The sequence below is a fragment of the Ailuropoda melanoleuca genome, chromosome 15 (assembly GCF_002007445.2).
Source record: "Ailuropoda melanoleuca isolate Jingjing chromosome 15, ASM200744v2, whole genome shotgun sequence".
Classification (NCBI taxonomy): Eukaryota; Metazoa; Chordata; class Mammalia; order Carnivora; family Ursidae; genus Ailuropoda; species Ailuropoda melanoleuca.
Window position 1 is genome coordinate 57,244,222 of NC_048232.1, and position 19,522 is coordinate 57,263,743.

Below are 19,522 nucleotides of genomic sequence, written 5' to 3' on the forward strand. Positions count from 1 at the left end.
GGTAGTAATTCTAAGATACGGTAGGGAGACTATGGACTATGAGAAACAAAATGAAGACTTCAGAGGGGAGGGGGTGGGGGAATGGGATAGACTGGTGATGGGTAGAGGAGGGCACGTATTGCATGGTGCACTGGGTGTTATACGCAACTAATGAAGCATCAAACTTTACATCGGAATCTGGGGATGTACTGTATGGTGATTAACATAATATAATAAAATAAAATTAAAAAAAAAAGAACACCAATCTAAAAAAAAAAAAAAACTCTAAAAAAAAAAATAAGATACGGTAGGGTAGGGTAAAGTAAAATAGTAGAGAAAATGACAACTAATAAAGGCATATGTGCTTAATTGATATTATAAGACAGATTGTATTCTAAATCTGTGGGCAATAAGTAGACTTTTTAATAAATCTTACCTAAACAATTATCTGTACTAAAAAATTAATTATGTCCACATTAAAGACCTAAATATAAGAAGCAAAAATATTAGACGATTTGGAAGAATATAACATTGGACATGGAATTATTTCTTTAAAAATACTGGTCACCTTGATAAATATATTTACATTAAAATTAAAAATCTCTATATATCCAAAAATGTCTTAATAGTAGTGAAACAACAACCCATGGAGATGGAGAAGGTATTTGTCACACATATAACCAAAAAAGGTCTCAGATCCTAATAAATAATTCCTAAAAATCATTACAATACAAATAACCTAATAGAAAAAATAGACAAGAAGCTCTAACATATTTCAAAAAATTCACAAAAAAACAGTATTCACAAAAGAAGAAATCCAAGTAACTTGTGAACATATAAAAAGGTGCTTAATCTTATTTTGTAGCAGAGAAATGCAAATTAAATCTGCAAAGTTAAAAAAAAAAAAAGCCCAAAAACACTAATTGTTGGAAAACACATAACCAATAAGACTCATATTTTGCTGATTGAAATACAATTTGGTACAACCATTTGGAAAACAATTTTACACATGGTGGACTTGAAGATATGCATTTCATATGATCCTTCAATTACATTCCTAAATGCTTGCCCTATAGAAACTTGTACAAGGATAGACAAAGCAGTGTTTTTCTTAATAGTCCAAAACTGGAAACTGCCCATGTGTCTGACAACAATGGAATGGATAAACTCTTAATACATCCATACAGTGGAATATATTATGGTGCTGAAAAATAATGAACTGCATCTATACACAGCAACATAGGTGAATCTCACAAACAATATTGAACAAATGAACCAAGGGATACCTACAGAATTGTAGCAAGCAAAGTTTGCTTACTACATAAGTAGGAAAAATTATAAAGGAAATCAAGAAAGTCAAGGTTATAAAATTTAGCATAGTGGTTATCCCTAAAAGAGACTTTTGAGGAAGACTTCTCATATGCAAGCTGTGTTCTATTTTCTTTTTATCATCACAGGTCGCATGGAATATGTGTTTATATTTGTATTTATATAATAATTTCAAACAATTTATGCATAATTTATATATATAATCTTTACATATATTTATAATTACTTATAAATCTTGAAATTGTAAACACCTGCTATATGCAATATTTTGTATACATTTATATATCACAACAAAATAAAAATAATAAAAAGTGCTTTTTGTGCTCACTTGGCAACACATTACTAAAATTGGAATGATATGGAGAAACTTATCATGGCCCTGCACAATGACGAAATGCAGATTATGTCATAAAGTTTTCCATATTTTGCTTTCCTTTCTAATGTTGGTGAATGACAAAACTATGTCTTTGATAAGCAAAGTGACTTGACCAATTGAAGTCCCTTTCAGCTCAAACCTCACCCCCAGTTTCCTCTCAAAAAAAGAAAATCTTCCCCAAATCAATATTTATATAAGTAGTTTAAAGCCAAAAATTAATTTTGTAGGGAAGACTGGTAATGCCTATCTTGACTTTTCCTCACTAGAGTATAAATAGATCAATAATACTTTTACCTATCTTTTCAATTAAAAATGAAATCAATGAATGGAGGCCCTGATTCATTTACAAATGAACTTCTGCTACATAAAATAAAAATCTATCTTTCTAAACAAAATATAATGAAAGATAAAAATTCTGAACTAATAAAGTAAACACTTAGAAAACTCTAAAATATTTAATCTATGGAGATACTTGTTTAAGTGATTACCTATGGAAAACAGTAAGTTTGGGACCAGGATTATCAGTCTCTAATATGTTTGTCATTCAATTTGTGAAAGAGGGGCACCTGAGTGGCTCAGTCCTTTAAGCGTTCAACTCTTGATTTCAGCTCAGATCATGATCTCAGGGTTGTGAGACTGAGCCTGGAGTTGGGCTCCATGCTGGTTGTGGAACCTGCTTAAGATTCTCTCTCTCTCTCTCCCCCTCTGCCCCTCCCTACACTCTCCCTCTCTTTCAATCTCTCTCTCTCTCTTTCTCTAAAAAACAATTGTGAAAGAAAATTATTTTTACTTATATTTACTAGTTTTTTATAATGCAAGCAATATTTTAATATATATTCAATATTTTATGTGATGCTAGCTCTGTCTCTAACAGAAGCATATCTTTATTCTTATTTGATAGGTAGAGAAATCATCAGAGGCAGAAATTAATAGTCAATGAGAAATGCATTATAAGTGTTTAAACATATGTAAGATAGGTATTTCTGTTTTATAGCTATAAAAAAACAATGACTACAATGATACAAAAAATGTTTAATTGGATCCATCAAGCCTCTATCATTAGTGTATCAATATAATACCACTTACTGACTTCTTTTGAAATAAAACTAGTAAAGGAAATCAGCATATATTTGGCCCACAATTAATACATGTACATAAATAAGTAGAATTAATGATGTCTTTTTACCAGAGCAGAAGCTTTTATATGTGGCAAGAACCTGAAGTCCAACTGTATAAACAAACAAACAAACAAAAAATCGGTGGCAATAATATTTATATGGCCACTATGACCATGTTATTTTGAAAGCCAACCTACTTACATCATCAGCCTCTCCATTATTCTATTGGGTGGGCCCTAGTTTGGATGACCTACTATATTAACACTCCCTGAGGGAGTCTCGGTTGGATAGGGGAATATTTTCCAAGAGTAATTAAATTGGGAGAGTGAAACAGGAGAGAATCATGTCAATGGAACCTCCTTCATGGTTATCACTGAGCAATTGCTAAAAATTATGTGAAATAATTTGAAATCAATTAGGGCTGTGTATCCTTGTTATCTTTTGGAAATTAACTTTTCTTTATTAAAGACACACTAAAATCCTCATATATTATGAAATAAAATACATTTTTAAAAAATACCTGTTATAGATTTAGAATTCTTTGAACAAAGACTTCCTGGACTCCCCCAGAAAATTGTTCTGTCTAGTTCTGTGGTTAATCCTGGGATCCTTCCAGTGACCCCCTGGAACCTTGATCTTGGTCTTGATTTAGAGACTCTTACTGATAGTCCTACCTCCAGGATAGCTAAGTCTTGCCCATGGCAACTGAGATAGCATTAAGGCTATGCATAATAGAGTTCATTTAACTTTAAAAAATAGCAAAATGGCTAGAGTTATTAAATCCTTAATATATGTTAGCCACTATATGTGTTCTGTTACTTTATATTACTATATACATTTTAGGAGGAAAAAAACTGAGGCAGAGAGAAGGTAGATGATTTGCCTAACATTACACAGTTGGTAAGTGAAAAAACCAACTTATTACGTGCAAGATAGACGCTAGGCAGATATATGACTAAGGTGTACACTCTCCAATACAGACTGAATTAATTTATCCTAGAATTAATTTATCATATGTCACAATTCCAGAGCCTCTTCCAGTGAAAAATTAAGTGGTGTGCCAGATTCATCGGAAATGTAGAAAGCAATCTTAGACAATGGCTACCGGGTAGTTCTAAAAACAATATCCTGTTAACACTTACTGTAACTTAGAAATGGGTAAATCTGCCAATGCCATGACAGTGAAGGATCAGTATTACTGGATTTTCCTTTTACCTCAGTTTCCAATACAGCTTGGCATAGCACTGTTACTGATCCTGTCATTTAAAACTTTTACATTTTGTTTATCCTGGATTTTTGCATTAGTTTTTATTTTAAAATATTACATTAAAATATTATTTACCTTGCTACTGAGATTTTGGTCACCACCTTAAATTTTGTGCCTAAAGTAAAATATTTCATTTGCCCCACTTGACTTACCCTAGTCCCGGCCCTGGTTAACAGCTAACATGGAGACACATTATACATTAATATGACTATACATATGACTATATGACTTTAACAACCTGCAATTTTCTTGACTTATGTGGATCTCACAGAAGAAACTAAAGAACCCACTCTTTATGTAGTATTTGGTGCTCCACTACAAAGATAGTAAGGGGAGTAAATTCAACCGACCAATACGAATGGCAAAACATATCCTTTCAAGTAGAATTATATATGAGTACAGAAGACTTGTTATAATTGGTTAATAAGCACAACTACATTGACTTTGTGAAAGAATGTTTCTGTTATTCCAGAGGGATTCACTTAAATATAGCAATTCTATAATATTGAAAATTGTATCTGCAAAATCTATAGATTTTAAAAGACAATTTAGTAACTAACTTCTCCTTTGCTTTCCTGAGGGTCATTCATATACTTTATGTATCACCCAACCCACAAACAAATTTTGAGAATTAATTTAAATGTCAGAAACGAGCAAGTATTTTTCATTCTAGTGCTTTTTTTTTTTTTTTTAGCCTCCCTACCATAAAATATAGTGAAATATGTAAAGGAGTGATTAGCACTGCAGTTAGCCTTTGACCCTTACATACAGCTTTGGCTCTATTCCCAAAATTTCTGTTTTTAAAGTTTTGCAACAACAATCCTCTTCTTTATTCATGAAGTCATTTTCCTTAGTGATCAATTACATATATATTTAAATATATTTTAAAAGAATAGGAATGTTGCTTGTCACGCACAAATGGATCTTAGAGAGTTACTGGTTTCATGCCAATGCCATCAACTTACCAGCAACAGATTGGATTGGTTAAGGAAGAAGCCATAAACACCCTTTCAACACGTATTTATACAGATGTTAATGAATTTAAAATTCTGTTAGTGTAACATTTATGCCAAACTCCAATTTTATTTGTGCTTTATTTGTGAGGTATAATGCAATAACTTCTTTAAGAAACATGTACAGACCACTTATACTTTAAAATGGAAACATATTTCTAGTGTTTCCAGCATGAGATACATAGAATCAGCCATTTATCAAGGTTACCAAAACTATTTCCATTGAACATAGCATTTTGCTCGTCACGCGGCTATGTCTTCCAAAAGCTTTTGGTAAAGAGATGAACTCATCTCTATCCGTGAAACCAAGAATACGTTTTTATTATATTACTAAGAAAGGCCATTAAGGGAAAAGAAAATAGTCATGGGAAAGTTGCCATATGTATTTAAAATATAAATAATTAGCTTTTTGTGTGTGTCCCAAATGATAATTGAATCTTAATCTCCCTCTGTGTAGGATATTTATGCTACACTGAAAATTTAGAAAACATTTATGTGAAGCATATGGGTTTAATGAACACTTATTTTATTTTTCATGAAGAAAAGAATAATATTTCCTTTAATTTCAAAAGAGACCTCATCTCTTTCAGTGACTTCTTAAAGCTGAACTGCTTTCCTCTAGGATTGTGTACACTGTGGACATTTTATAAAGTAGCATTATATGATGGAGTAGTCACCATATTTGTTGTCAATTTTATTCCAAACTATTTATGACTTTCAGAGCTAAAGTTTCTATTATAATGATTAAGTTAATTATGTATAAGAAAGTATTACATTTGTCACGGCACTGACCAACCATTAATCAACTGTGGCAATTATTCCATTATTTCACAAATATTTTTTGAGCACCATCCTACTGTGTACCCCTTAAAGAGCTTATGTATAGTAGGCAAAACTGACACATGAATATGAAAATAAAATATAATAAATGCTACCATGGAATCTCTGTAGGAACCTTTAGAGGGCATCTCCAAATTAATTTGAGTAAGGAATGCAGTGTTGGAAAATCAAGGACTTACCCCAAAGAATGTAATTTCTAAACTGTCATGTTATGAAGAAATGAAGCAAAAAACACCGTTGGCAAAGTGGGTAATCTGAAGCATAGGCCTATAGGCAAAAGAGACCATTTTGGATGATTCTAATATATCTGAGTGACTAAGGCAAGAACCTAACAGATATGTCTTAAAGTACATGCATGGCTTGTATGCCATGCCAAAAAAAAAAATGAACATTATCCAAAAGCAACGGAGAACCAAGAGTTTAACCTATGAAGCAGTATAATTAGATTTGTATTTTAGCAAGGCCATTTGCACTATGGAGGTATGTACATGGAAGTAAGACGAAAGAAAAAAACAAAAAACAAAAACAACAACAAACAAACCAAACAAAACAAAAGACCCAAAAAAACAGTGAGAGGGCTCTTACAGTAATTCAGAAAAAATGATGGTAGCCTGACATAAAATAGTGGCAACAGGAATCCAGGAAATTTGAGATTGAGAATTTAGGAGGTAAAATATGCCGTTGAAGGGTGAGGATGAATACTGGTTCAGTATAAGACTCTGGTTTCTGACTTATACGTTGACAATGGTGGTAGCATTATGGGACCTTGGAAAGGTAGGATAATACCTGAGTTCAGCTTTTTTACATACTGAGTTTAAATTATCTGTGGGATGTCTAAGTGGCAAAGCTTTGGATGGATACATGTTTCAAAAGGACATAATGAAGAACTTGAATGAATATCCTATACAGGAAAAGTACAGCCTAAGGGTAAATGGGGCCAGGATCGAACCCTAGAAAAGAATCCTGAGATTAGAAGAGATGGCAAGGGAAGAGGAGCCCTTGAAGGCAACCGGGGTGTAGACAAAAGGTCAGAGAAAAAACAAGGAGAGTGTAATGAAACAAAATCCAAAGGAAATAAGACTTTAAGAAGGAAGGAGTGGATAACAATATATAATAATATTATAGAGGAGTTAGTAAGGTAATAACTTTGAAAAGTCCCCCAAATTTAGCAATATTAGTGATCTTGGTGTGAACAGTTCCAGTGAAATGGTGTGAAGAAGGCATCTTGCAGTGAGCTGAAACATGAATTGTAATAAATGGTCTTGTCTACCATTTCAAGAAGTTTATTGATTAGGAAAGGAGAGAGAAGAGTAGCTTCTAGAAGGGAAGGTAAAAGCCATTTTTGACAGGTACTGGAACTACAGAAGAAAAGAAAATACTGATGGATAAGAGATCCTAGATTATATGAAAGGGTTGGGATCCAGAGCAGAGTTGAAAGCATTGTGCTTAGGAGAAGGGGTGCCTCTTCCACCGTGATAGGTCAGAAAGCTACCTTTGCACTTACATCACCACATACAAGCCTGCTCACTCCTGTTCAAAATGGAGCCTGAAGTAAAATGGGTAGTGAGATAAAAAGGAGGAACCAGTTATTAGTAACATACCCAGCAGGTAGACTAGATCTAGTTTCTGATTACATGTTGGTACTGTAAGGCATGAGCAGCCAAGACTGACTCCAGAGGACCTGATCTGGATGACTTGGGAATTCAGGAGGCAAAACTTAGTAGGATGATGATGGTAAAAATAAGTTGGGATTCTGAAGTTCAGCTGGATATGAGAACAGGAATAAAATAGAGGCTGGCAATACTTAGTCCTCTAGGCTGCCAGTCCCATGAGGTAATACACAATGTCTATCTGGTTGACTATCATCAGAAGACAGCACAGTGCCAGGCAAAGAGTGGGGCTGGGGTGGGGGTCCTAGATACTTGTAGAATGAGGAACACATCTAAAGGAATCTGTAAAGAAGCATGAAACGGAGCACTCGAAGTCTGGTGTTTCAATGTCCTGACGAAAAGAGAGTTTTAAGACAAAAGAAATGGCCTGTGTAGTTGAATTCAGCAGGGAGGTCAATTAAGATGAAATAAATGTGTTTGTTAGATTAAGACAGTTCTTAGTAAGGACAATTTCAATTGCAATAAATTAAGGTGGGAATGGAAAGTGAAGAAATAGAAACAAGAAGTAGACTTCTCTTAAGAGAATTTTGTTACCCAGTATCTTTTAGTGTGAAAGGGAAAATACTAAAAGAGTATAGAATTTGTCCCTGAAAACATATTTTATATGAGTTTATTGAATTGGGAGATGTGAACCTATAAATTATGAGAGGAAAATGACTTGTGGTTTAGAAGATATTTAGCAAATAAATTTGTATGCCTAGAGAGAAAGTTGCTCCTTTTGAAAGTACAATAGAAACTAAAATCAAGCAATAGGCAAGAGAAAATATTTGCACCAGTGATAATGGATAAACAATTATGAATGGTCAATTAAAAACAGAAAGGGAAATACTAGGATCCAGCAGAACTGGGGAGAACAAGAAAGTATTTTACACTATTTGATTTATAATTAATAAGTAATCATGGAATAACATTCAATCTCACTAGCAGTAAAAATGTATAAATTAAGGCCACATAGACAATATTTTTGTCATATTATCAAGAACTTTAAAATATTTAATATCCCAGTGTTGCCCAAGGACTCAGTGAAATGAATAATCTCATATATTCTATGGTAAATTGGTGAAAGCTTTTACAACTATTTGATAATATAGATTATATCGAGTTTCTCAAAATATTTATAGTTTTAGAGATGTTATCTTTAATTCCACCTGAAAAACAGATCAGTTAAATAGATAATTAGAAACCTATCATGTAACAAGTTGGTACATCATAGTGTATAGCTATCAATATTATGTTTAGGATGAGATTTCCGTTACATAGACTGTGTTTGTTATAGTACTAACAGAAAAGTAGGATGTATAGAATACACAATTTTATGTAAACAAAAAACAAAAAAAAATCTATTAAAAAAAGAACTACAAGGAAATGCCTTAAAAATATTATCTAGTGGTTATCTTTGGATAGTGGGATTTTTGTGGATTTTCTTTCCGTTTTTTCTTTTTGACTTTGTACTTTTCTATATTTTCTACATTTTCTATAATAAGAATATTCCTTTTATAATAAAAAAATTAACAATTTGTTTAAATAAAATTACTCTAAGTTGTGTTTTGAAGAAAAGAAGCATACATAGACAGCAGTAACTAGGGGATAGCAGGAATCAAAGGAAAGACCTTTTTTCCTTAGGTTATGATTCCAGAAATTCATGAAACAAGACCCAGAAAAATAGGAAAGGACAGTAAGTAAAGCATTTTGAGTTCTGCAGGTAGAATGGTGCCTCTTCTACAACTGAAAGATTTTATAGACAGTCTGACAAGCATCCATTAAGTAATGCAAATCACCATTATTCTTTGTGAGATGCTAAAAACAGAACTTCTACAAGTTTAAAAGAGTTAGTCTTATTATCCTCTTCTCAATGTCAGTAGTAATCCTGAAATAGTTTAGCCAAAACAACCAATTTCTTCAGTATGTAAATTGCAGTATCTTCAAGTACATCCAACGAACTTCACCCATATGCTTGTTCTCTTTATTACACTGAGCACACACCAATCTACCAATCTATGCCTTAGGGTTAAATGGTTAATATGAACTGGACCCTTATAGTGAAATCTCTCATCTTTAGTCAGGAATTATTGTTTAGAACCTTAGCTGAACTCTGATGTAAAACCACTTAAGGTTTAAGGTTTATGGAGTGTTATTGTAGAGTTGAGGAAAACTTTCCAAAATGAGTACCGTAAAAAGTGACTATTGCAAGTATTTGTCTTTATTTTAAAAAACAGAAAGACACCGATAATTTTTATTTTTAGCTAAAAGTATCGTTGTTACAAAAGGATTCTGTACATTTCAAGAGTAGATAAGTTTCTAGCTATGGGCTCAGTTGGTTATCAGTGGTCACTGAGTCCTCACTTTTTTCTGTCACTGCACTTATGGGTCCAACATCTGGTCTGGTCAACCAAGAAGGGTGGATAAAATGCTGGGACCCTGCTAGAGAAAAAACTTAATGCTGTGCAGTAACCGGAAGTGGCAACGCCAAAGTTTCCCTTTGTTTGAGTTTCTCTTACAGTTTCTGTAACCTCTTCAGCCACTTACCAGAACAGTGTCTGCTCATGGATTCAATGGTCAGCCCTTGCATGTGAAGTAATTGTTCCTCCAATATAGCAAATATGGAGCGGTTGGCTTAAGCTCAGGATGCAAAAGATGTGGCCATTTTCGAAACATGAGGTGGCATGAGAAGCAACAGCAAGTTAAATTTGCTAAGTAACATGGAGTCTAGAGAAATAAACATGCTGATTTTTAGCTTTTCTAAGAACTGGCTACAGTATCTCTAAACTGAGTCATTTTACTAATTTCAGCAGCAACTTTTAAGGAAAAAAAGACATGGTAGATGTATCGTCGCCAACATACAATGACAAATGCTAAGCTTGTATGTACATGTATGACTGTGTGTGGCACATGCACTAAGTGTTCGAAGAGTGCCTTGCACCATGCTTCATTTGTTTTCCAAACAACTTGCAAGTACACGGTGACTTTTCTGTGTACAAAGACCTATAGTGAAAGAATTAATAAATTAACATATAAAATATTAGGTTTTAAATTATAGGATTCTTGTTAGTTTGATTACCATGAGTTAGTTTTCAAGAGGTACCTTTCTCTGGTGTACTGTCAGTCAATCCTACAAGGCTACTAAGTCCCTAAACATGATAATGGCTCTAAAAAAGATCTAATCCATGGAGAAAGGCTCTATAACAACAGGTCTTTGGTATAATTCTGAAATGCTGTTATAGTAGTAAGATCTACAGAGTTTTTTAAAAAAACACACAAATGTATAAATTTTACATTTAAATATAAGGGTTGAATTTTTAATTTCTTTTTTCTTTTTCTTTACTCTTTTATATTTGTTACCTTGTATTCTTACCTTATATAATTTCTCCCCTTGCATATTTCCCATATCCATTTCTTTTATGCTTCCTCACCTCCTTTTTTGAAATAACTACTCTGGCGTTAGCACAGTTTCCCTAAACCTTTTACAATTATATTCCTAGCTTAAAATATTGTATTAACTAACACAGACCAAGCTTAGTTTTATATACAAAATTAAAGCTCTGTTTCAAATACCCTCAATATAATTCATGAATTCTATGTATGTATAAGGTGTGTAAGAACAATCGGACTTTAAAATAAGCCTGAAAAGACATCATAGTGGACAGATATTCTTTTTATACTAGAATTCTACTACCTACCAAAAATAATTCTTTGAATTTTTAATTTAAAAACTAAAAAAGCAAGTCCTATAAGATGTTGGCTGCACTGAAACATTTTCTTTATTTTTCAAAATAGATGAGTTTGAAACTAAAGCAGGAAAATTACTTAATCTGTAAGTAGCTGACATTTTTCTTACAGGTGATTGAGCTCCCATGAATTAGTCTTTTTTTTCCTTTCTTTTGATAAAATTGTTTGCCTAGACTGAACTACTTGGCCAAAATTTGATCTCTTTAAATAACAAGTAAAATTTCTATATTTTTTCCCCAGGTAAGGAAGAAAAACTTACCTACAAGGATGCCACTGCAAATGAAAAATTAGAAAGGAGTAAAGAATACACATTCCAATGGCTTCACACACAGGTTGGGATTCATGAAACAACTAATTCCAGAAATATGAAATGGTGAGGTCATTTCCTTTAAATTAGATTTTTGTATTGTAAACACATCTTGAAAAATGAAACCTAGGTTAATTGTGCTAAAACAAACATGACTTTATAGCCAAAGGCCAATACACCCGTTGCCAGGTTATAAAAGACCTCTTCTATAGAATAGATTTAATCACTCTTTATATTTTTTGCCTTAAAACGTTTGAGAAGTCTATTTCTGTAATGCTTAAAACCAACAGATGAACCACACAAATGATTCTACTTTATAAAGTAAAAAGAATGGTATCCATTAGTTGTTTGTAGATATCATATGTATTGGAGGTTATATTTTATTTTGTGTCGTTTCAATCATTTACGTTTGGCAGTTACAATTATAATTCAACACTGTGCTGCCGCTTTACTAGTCACGTAATTAATTTCCAAGGATGTCTCCATGCTTCAGTTTCCTCTCCTTTATAGTGAGATGATAATATCTATCTATCTCACAAGGTAGAGGTGTTTGCTATGGCCACCATAACCAAATACCATAGACTGTGTGGCTTTAACAGCAGAAATTTATTTTCTCACAGTTCTGGAGGCTACAAGTTCAAGATCAAGGAGTTACCATCTTTGGTTTCTTTGGAGGTCTATATTCATGGTTTGCAGAGGGCCACCTTCTCACTGTGCCCTCACACAATCATCATTCCATCTCCACTGTCTGTGTTTCAATCTCCTGTTCTTATAAGGACACTGTTTATATTGGATTAGAGCCCACCCATATGACCTTATTTTACTTTAATTACCTCTTTTAAGGCTCTATCTCCAAATACATCACATTATGAGTTGTTGAGAGTCAGGACTTCAACATATCAATTCGGATGAAACAAAATTCAGCCCGTAGCAATGTGGTATAAAGCTTATATATATGCATAACCACTGAACCAAAGTTTTAGAGAAATAGAAGTCTAGAAGTAATATTTTTGACATAAATTTTCAGGACTTTCATTTTAGCTACATTTATCCACAAAATAATAAAAAATAAAAATAATAAAATAATTAAAAAGTGCTATTATAAACACTTACTAAATAGGTAAATAAATATTGAATTCTTAATGTAGATGATGCTTTGGAACTGTTTCCAGGCATTCTATAAAATATAACCTCCAATACATATGATATAATGTAATAACTATTTAAATGACTAACAAATAATATCCTACAATTATGAAGGTTAAAACTTAATTTAGAAGCAAGTTAAAATATGTAAAAAATGAACTCTCTTTTTATAATATATATAAACTGAAACTTTCCTATGTGGTCAATTCTATCCATGTAATTCCTTTAAAAATATGGAAAAGGAAGTGAAGAATGAAATTGAAATTAAAACAATATTTTATAATCTGGATTATTTTGTCCTATTTCATTGTGAGCAAAGAAAATAGGAAGAAAGCAATCAGCATTTGGAAACTTTTTTATTTTACTAAGTACTCTAATATAAGCACAATGTCTTTTATGTTGGTATCAATCAATTTAGTGTAATTCATAGGATGACATCCTTAGAACTATAAACAAATGTAATGCAACCCATAGTTTACCATCTATCTTAACCAGATATGAGGTCTTGTTCAGAGATTTAAAAGTGTTAGGATAGATAATGTGAAAAATATAAGCAAATTGTTTCAGGATGTATTCTAGATATACTTAAACCTTTAATAATATCCCTTACTCCTAAATAAGTTATAAGTAAACATATGACACAACAGGCAATTCTTCAGTTTTTCTTTTGAAAAGCATATAAAGGAATAAGTAGTGATATTTCAAGAAAAATTATTTTCAAGAACAGAAGTTCTGGAAAAGCCAAATGTCAGTATTTTAGTTTTAAACAGAAATTAATGGTGAGCATTAGTATAATGCTTTAACACACTATAGGTATTTTAAAAATAGAAAGCTTTGCTTTTCTCCAAGAATGACTCGATAAACCAGGAAATCAAAAATCAATTTAAACAATTTATGGAGACCAACGAGAATGAAAACACAACACTCCAAAACCTATGGGATACTGCAAAGGCAGTCCTAAGGGGGAAATACATAGCCATCCAAGCCTCACTCAAAAGAATAGAAAAATCTAAAATGCAGTTTTTATATTCTCACCTCAAGAAGCTGGAACAGCAACAGAGGGACAGGCCTAATCCACTCATGAAGAAGCAGTTGACCAAAATTAGAGCAGAAATAAATGAATTAGAAACCAGAAGTACAGTAGAGCAAATCAACAGTACTAGAAGCTGGTTCTTTGAGAGAATCCATAAAATTGATAGACCACTGGCAAGACTTATCCAAAAGAAAAGAGAAAGGACCGGAATTAATAAAATTATTAATGAAAAAGGAGAGGTCACGACCAACAACACTGAAATTGGAAGGATTATTAGAAACTTTTATCAACAGCTATATGCCAAAAAACTAAACAATCTGGAAGAGATGGAGGCCTTCCTGGAAACCTATAAACTACCAAGACTGAAACAGGAAGAAATAGATTTCTTAAATAGGCCAATTAACTATGAAGAAATTGAGTCAGTGATAAACAACCTTCCAAATAATAAAACTCCAGGCCCAGACGGTTTTCCTGGGGAATTCTACCAAACATTCAAAGAAGAAATAATACCTATTCTCCTAAAGCTATTTCAAAAAATAGAAACAGAAGGAAAGCTACCAAACTCATTCTATGAGGCTAATATTACCTTGATCCCCAAACCAGGCAAAGACCCCCTCAAAAAGGAGAATTACAGACCGATTTCTCTAATGAATATGGATGCCAAAATCCTCAACAAGATCCTTGCTAATAGAATCCAACAGTACATTAAAAGGATTATCCATCATGACCAAGTGGGATTCATACCTGGGATGCAAGCATGGTTCAACACTCGCAAATCAATCAATGTGATACATCATATCAACAAGAAAAGACTCAAGAACCATATGATCCTCTCAATTGATGCAGAAAAAGCATTTGACAAAATACAGCATCCTTTCCTGATTAAAACCCTTCAGAGTGTAGGAATAGAGGGTACATTTCTCAATCTCATAAAAGCCATCTATGAAAAGCCTACTGCAAGCATTATTCTCAATGGGGAAAAGCTGGAAGCCTTTCCCTTAAGATCAGGAACACGACAAGGATGCCCACTCTCGCCACTATTATTCAACATAGTACTAGAAGTCCTTGCAACAGCAATCAGAAGACAAAAAGGGATCAAAGGTATCCAAATCGGCAAAGAAGAAGTCAAACTGTCTCTCTTTGCAGATGACATGATACTCTATATGGAAAACCCAAAGGAATCCACTCCCAAACTATTAGAAGTTATAGAACAATTCAGTAAGGTGGCAGGATACAAAATCAATGCCCAGAAATCAGTTGCATTTCTATACACGAATAACGAGACTGAAGAAAGAGAAATTAGGGAATCCATCCCATTTACAATAACACCAAAAACCATGCGTTACCTTGGAATTAACTTAACCAGAGACGTAAAGGACCTATATGCTAGAAACTATAGATCACTTTTGAAAGATATTGAGGAAGACATAAAAAGATGGAAAAATATTCCATGCTCATGGATTGGAAGAATTAACATAGTTAAAATGTCCATACTACCCAGAGCAATCTACACTTTCAATGCTATCCCGATCAAAATACCGAGGACATTTTTCAAAGAACTGGAACAAATAGTCCTTAAATTTGTATGGAACCAGAAAAGGCCCCGAATCTCCAAGGAACTGTTGAAAAGGAAAAACAAAGCTGGGGGCATCACAATGCCGGATTTCGAGCTGTACTACAAAGCTGTGATCACAAAGACAGCATGGTACTGGCACAAAAACAGACACATCGACCAATGGAACAGAATAGAGAACCCAGAAATGGACCCTCGGCTCTTTGGGCAACTAATCTTTGATAAAGCAGGAAAAAACATCCGGTGGAAAAAAGACAGTCTCTTCAATAAATGGTGCTGGGAAAATTGGACAGCTACATGCAAAAGAATGAAACTTGACCACTCTCTCACACCATACACAAAAATAAACTCCAAATGGATGAAAGACCTCAATGTGAGACAGGAATCCATCAAAATTCTAGAGGAGAACATAGGCAACAACTTCTATGACATCGGCCAGAGCAACCTTTTTCACGACACATCTCCAAAGGCAAGAGAAATAAAAGATAAAATGAACTTATGGGACTTTATCAGGATAAAGAGCTTCTGCACAGCCAAGGAAACAGTCAAAAAAACTAAGAGACAGCCCACGGAATGGGAGAATATATTTGCAAAGGACACCACAGATAAAGGACTGGTATCCAAGATCTACAAAGAACTTCTCAAACTCAATACACGAGAAACAAATAAACAAATCATAAAATGGGCAGAAGATATGAACAGACACTTTTCCAATGAAGACATACAAATGGCTAACAGACACATGAAAAAATGTTCAAAATCATTAGCCATCAGGGAAATTCAAATCAAAACCACACTGAGATACCACCTTACGCCAGTTAGAATGGCAAAGATAGACAAGGCAAGAAACAACAATTGTTGGAGAGGATGTGGAGAAAGGGGATCCCTCCTACATTGTTGGTGGGAATGCAAGTTGGTACAGCCACTCTGGAAAACAGTGTGGAGGTCCCTTAAAAAGTTAAAAATTGAACTACCCTATGACCCAGCCATTGCACTACTGGGTGTTTACCCCAAAGATACAGACGTAGTAAAGAGAAGGGCCATATGCACCCCAATGTTCATAGCTGCATTGTCCACAATAGCCAAATCATGGAAGGAGCCGAGATGCCCTTCAACAGATGACTGGATTAAGAAGCTGTGGTCCATATATACAATGGAATATTACTCAGCTATCAGAAAGAACGAATTCTCAACATTTGCTGCAACATGGACGGCACTGGAGGAGATAATGCTAAGTGAAATAAGTCAAGCAGAGAAAGACAATTATCATATGATTTCTCTCATCTATGGAACATAAGAACTAGGAAGATCGGTAGGGGAAGAAAGGGATAAAGAAAGGGGGGGTAATCAGAAGGGGTAATGAAACATGAGAGACTATAGACTATGAGAAACAAACTGAGGACTTCAGGGAGGGGGTGGGGGAATGGGATAGACTGGTGATGGGTGGTAAGGAGGGCACGTATTGCATGGTACACTGGGTGTTATACGCAACTAATGGAGCATCGAACTTTACATCAGATTCCGGGGATGTACTGTATGGTGACTAACATAATATAATAAAAAATCATTAAAAAAAAAAAAAAGAAAGCTTTGCTTTTCTCATAAGACAAGTAAGATATCTAAGTAAACGTAAATAAAATATTTATATGTTCTGTAATTTATTAACTATCATTGGTACTTTCAAATTTTTGCTCTTTATATATTTCTGTTTAGCAAAAAAGAGTGGCATTAAAGTGTTATTTAGAAATTTAAGTTTTATGTCAAAGTGAATTTTCAAATGATTGTGGAAACATGTATTTGTATATATCTTTGCCTATACTCTAATTTAATAAAACTATTATTTCCATTCTGTTGATTGCTAATTTCTCCCAAACTCTTCACTGCACATTTCTTTCATAGTCTTCCTCTATATTTATATAAGAATATAATTTTTGTTTTTGTCACTATGCAGCAATCACTTCTTGCCTGAGTTAGATCCAGATGTACTTAATGGTGGAAGAGTTCAGCTTGTGGTAAGAAATGTGTTTAAAGTTACAGAAAATGTTGTACATCCTCAGTAAATGGCACTTTAAAATATGTCCATAATTAGTGTAAATTATGAAAATATCACAACTCTATCTATTTGGGGTAATATCAAAATACTATATATTAAAATAATAACCTATTATAGTAACGTGTTTTCTTCACTTGTAATATAACTTTAAAATCTGATATTACTTTAAAATATTGATTCTATATGGTACATTTAAAAATAATAACATGCTACCATATTTAAAATAACATGACTCTGCACAGGAATTGCATAATGAACTTATTTACTTGAATATTTTAAAAGAGTATTTTAAGGATATTTAAGTATTTAAGTATTAAATTATTAAGTATCATATTATATTAATTATTAAGTATTTATCCTTTTAAGTATTTAAAAGGATACAGAGGGAAATATACTCTCACAAGTTAGAAAATCAAAGCAGGTAAAAATTAACAGCAACTGTGAACTCAACAACTCTAAGTAATAAAGTGTAAATTATTGGAGCACTGTATGTGCATTACTAAAGTCATTGTACTATATGCTGTTAGAAGGAAGACTATGTTAACAGAAGGAGAATGGCCAATGTGGAATCTAGAGAAATGGAGCCCACAAAACAAGAAATTTTCAGTGTTTCCAGAAATTTCCAGAGAATAGGGTACCCTAACCAACAACAGAAGCGTGCAGCCTCCTTGGCAGGTGAAAATGGATGCCTCAGGTGACCCTAACTTTATGACACCTTCCACTTATATCAACCAAGTAAACTCCTTGCTCAGATTCTACATTCACCAAGAAAACATTATAATTTAGCTTGCCAAGTAGAATTTAGCATAAAAAGATAACGCACTTTCTAATGCATCTAGTATGATGGTAACCAGAGCAATTATATTCATGATTCTCATGAACAGTTCATTCAAGGAGTTTCCCTGAAAAGGAGCAAAATAGGGGCAATAGCTAAAATTAGTGTGTTTATGAAAATATTTATAGAATCTATGCATAGGTTTGAAATAATCATTAAGCAATTATTTCCTTGCATTTTAATACGGACTCATCTGGCAGAGTGGCATGTAGATTGCCCTAGGAAAATTGATACTTCAAGGTATTAACACCATGCATTTTACTAACAATTGCACACAGAGTGTTGAGTTGCAACTTTGGAGCAAGAGTGGGGAATATAAAAGTCCCAAGGAATGCCAGGATAAAGAAACTGATATTAACATTGAATGATTATACTTCCAAAAATGAATGAAAACAAACTGGGTAGATTTCAGATTGAGATGGTTCTATATGAGGGGCACCTGGGTGACTCAGTCGGTTAAGCATCCGACTCTTGATCTCAGGGTCATGAGTTCAAACCCCACACTGGGCTCTATGTTGGGCATGGAGCCTACTTAAGGAAAAAAAAAGTTCTATGAAATTAATGCACTGACATTAATCATCTTCTTCTGTATCCCACTATATTATACTATATTCAAATATATGACAAATGCATAGCAATGATAAATGCTTTTTTGATATCGAAGAGGTACAGGTGAATACAAAAACAAAGTAAATGGTAGTAGAACAGAAATACATTTTTTTGTTTGTTTTTTTGTAAATGGAGATAGGAGAAGGGATTAAGGACTTATGTCAAAAAGATACTGGACTAATTGAATGGTCAGAGTAGAAATCTTCCAGAGTCTTGAGAACGTGTTGGGAAACTAGAGGCAGATAATTGCATAACTGGGACCAAGCCATAACTGAAAGTAAAATTAAAAAAAAAAAAATCTTCAACTGCTGTCACTTTTCCTCCAAGACATAAAGAAAACACCCATAATAAAAGGATAGAAAATTATGAAACAGAAATGATCAAATTTTAATTAGAACCATTATGACTATGCAAATAAGCCTACTGCAAATTTTGTCTATATAAAATATTACCATTGAAATAAACTATGGACTGAACACCATAAAAAAGAGACATAGTGAATTGAAGGATTATCTACAAAGGAATAATAATTATATTGGCAGCTGACATTATAGCAGAAACAATGCATACCAAAAGAGAGTGGAATCACTTCTTCATAATAGAGATAGATATAAATATTATCCAGAATACTCTTCACTAACCTTCAAG

General features: G+C 33.4%; 1 protein-coding gene across 1 annotated transcript in view; it reads left to right on the forward strand.

Moving 5' to 3' along the window:
- Positions 1–19,522, forward strand: part of LRRIQ1 (leucine rich repeats and IQ motif containing 1) — a 183,096-nt gene that overhangs the window by 137,331 nt on the left and 26,243 nt on the right. Inside the window, exons 20-21 of the mRNA XM_034643664.1 lie at positions 11,559–11,691; positions 17,329–17,389. Coding sequence (XP_034499555.1) covers positions 11,559–11,691; positions 17,329–17,389 — 194 coding nt within the window. The remainder of the gene's footprint in view (positions 1–11,558; positions 11,692–17,328; positions 17,390–19,522) is intronic.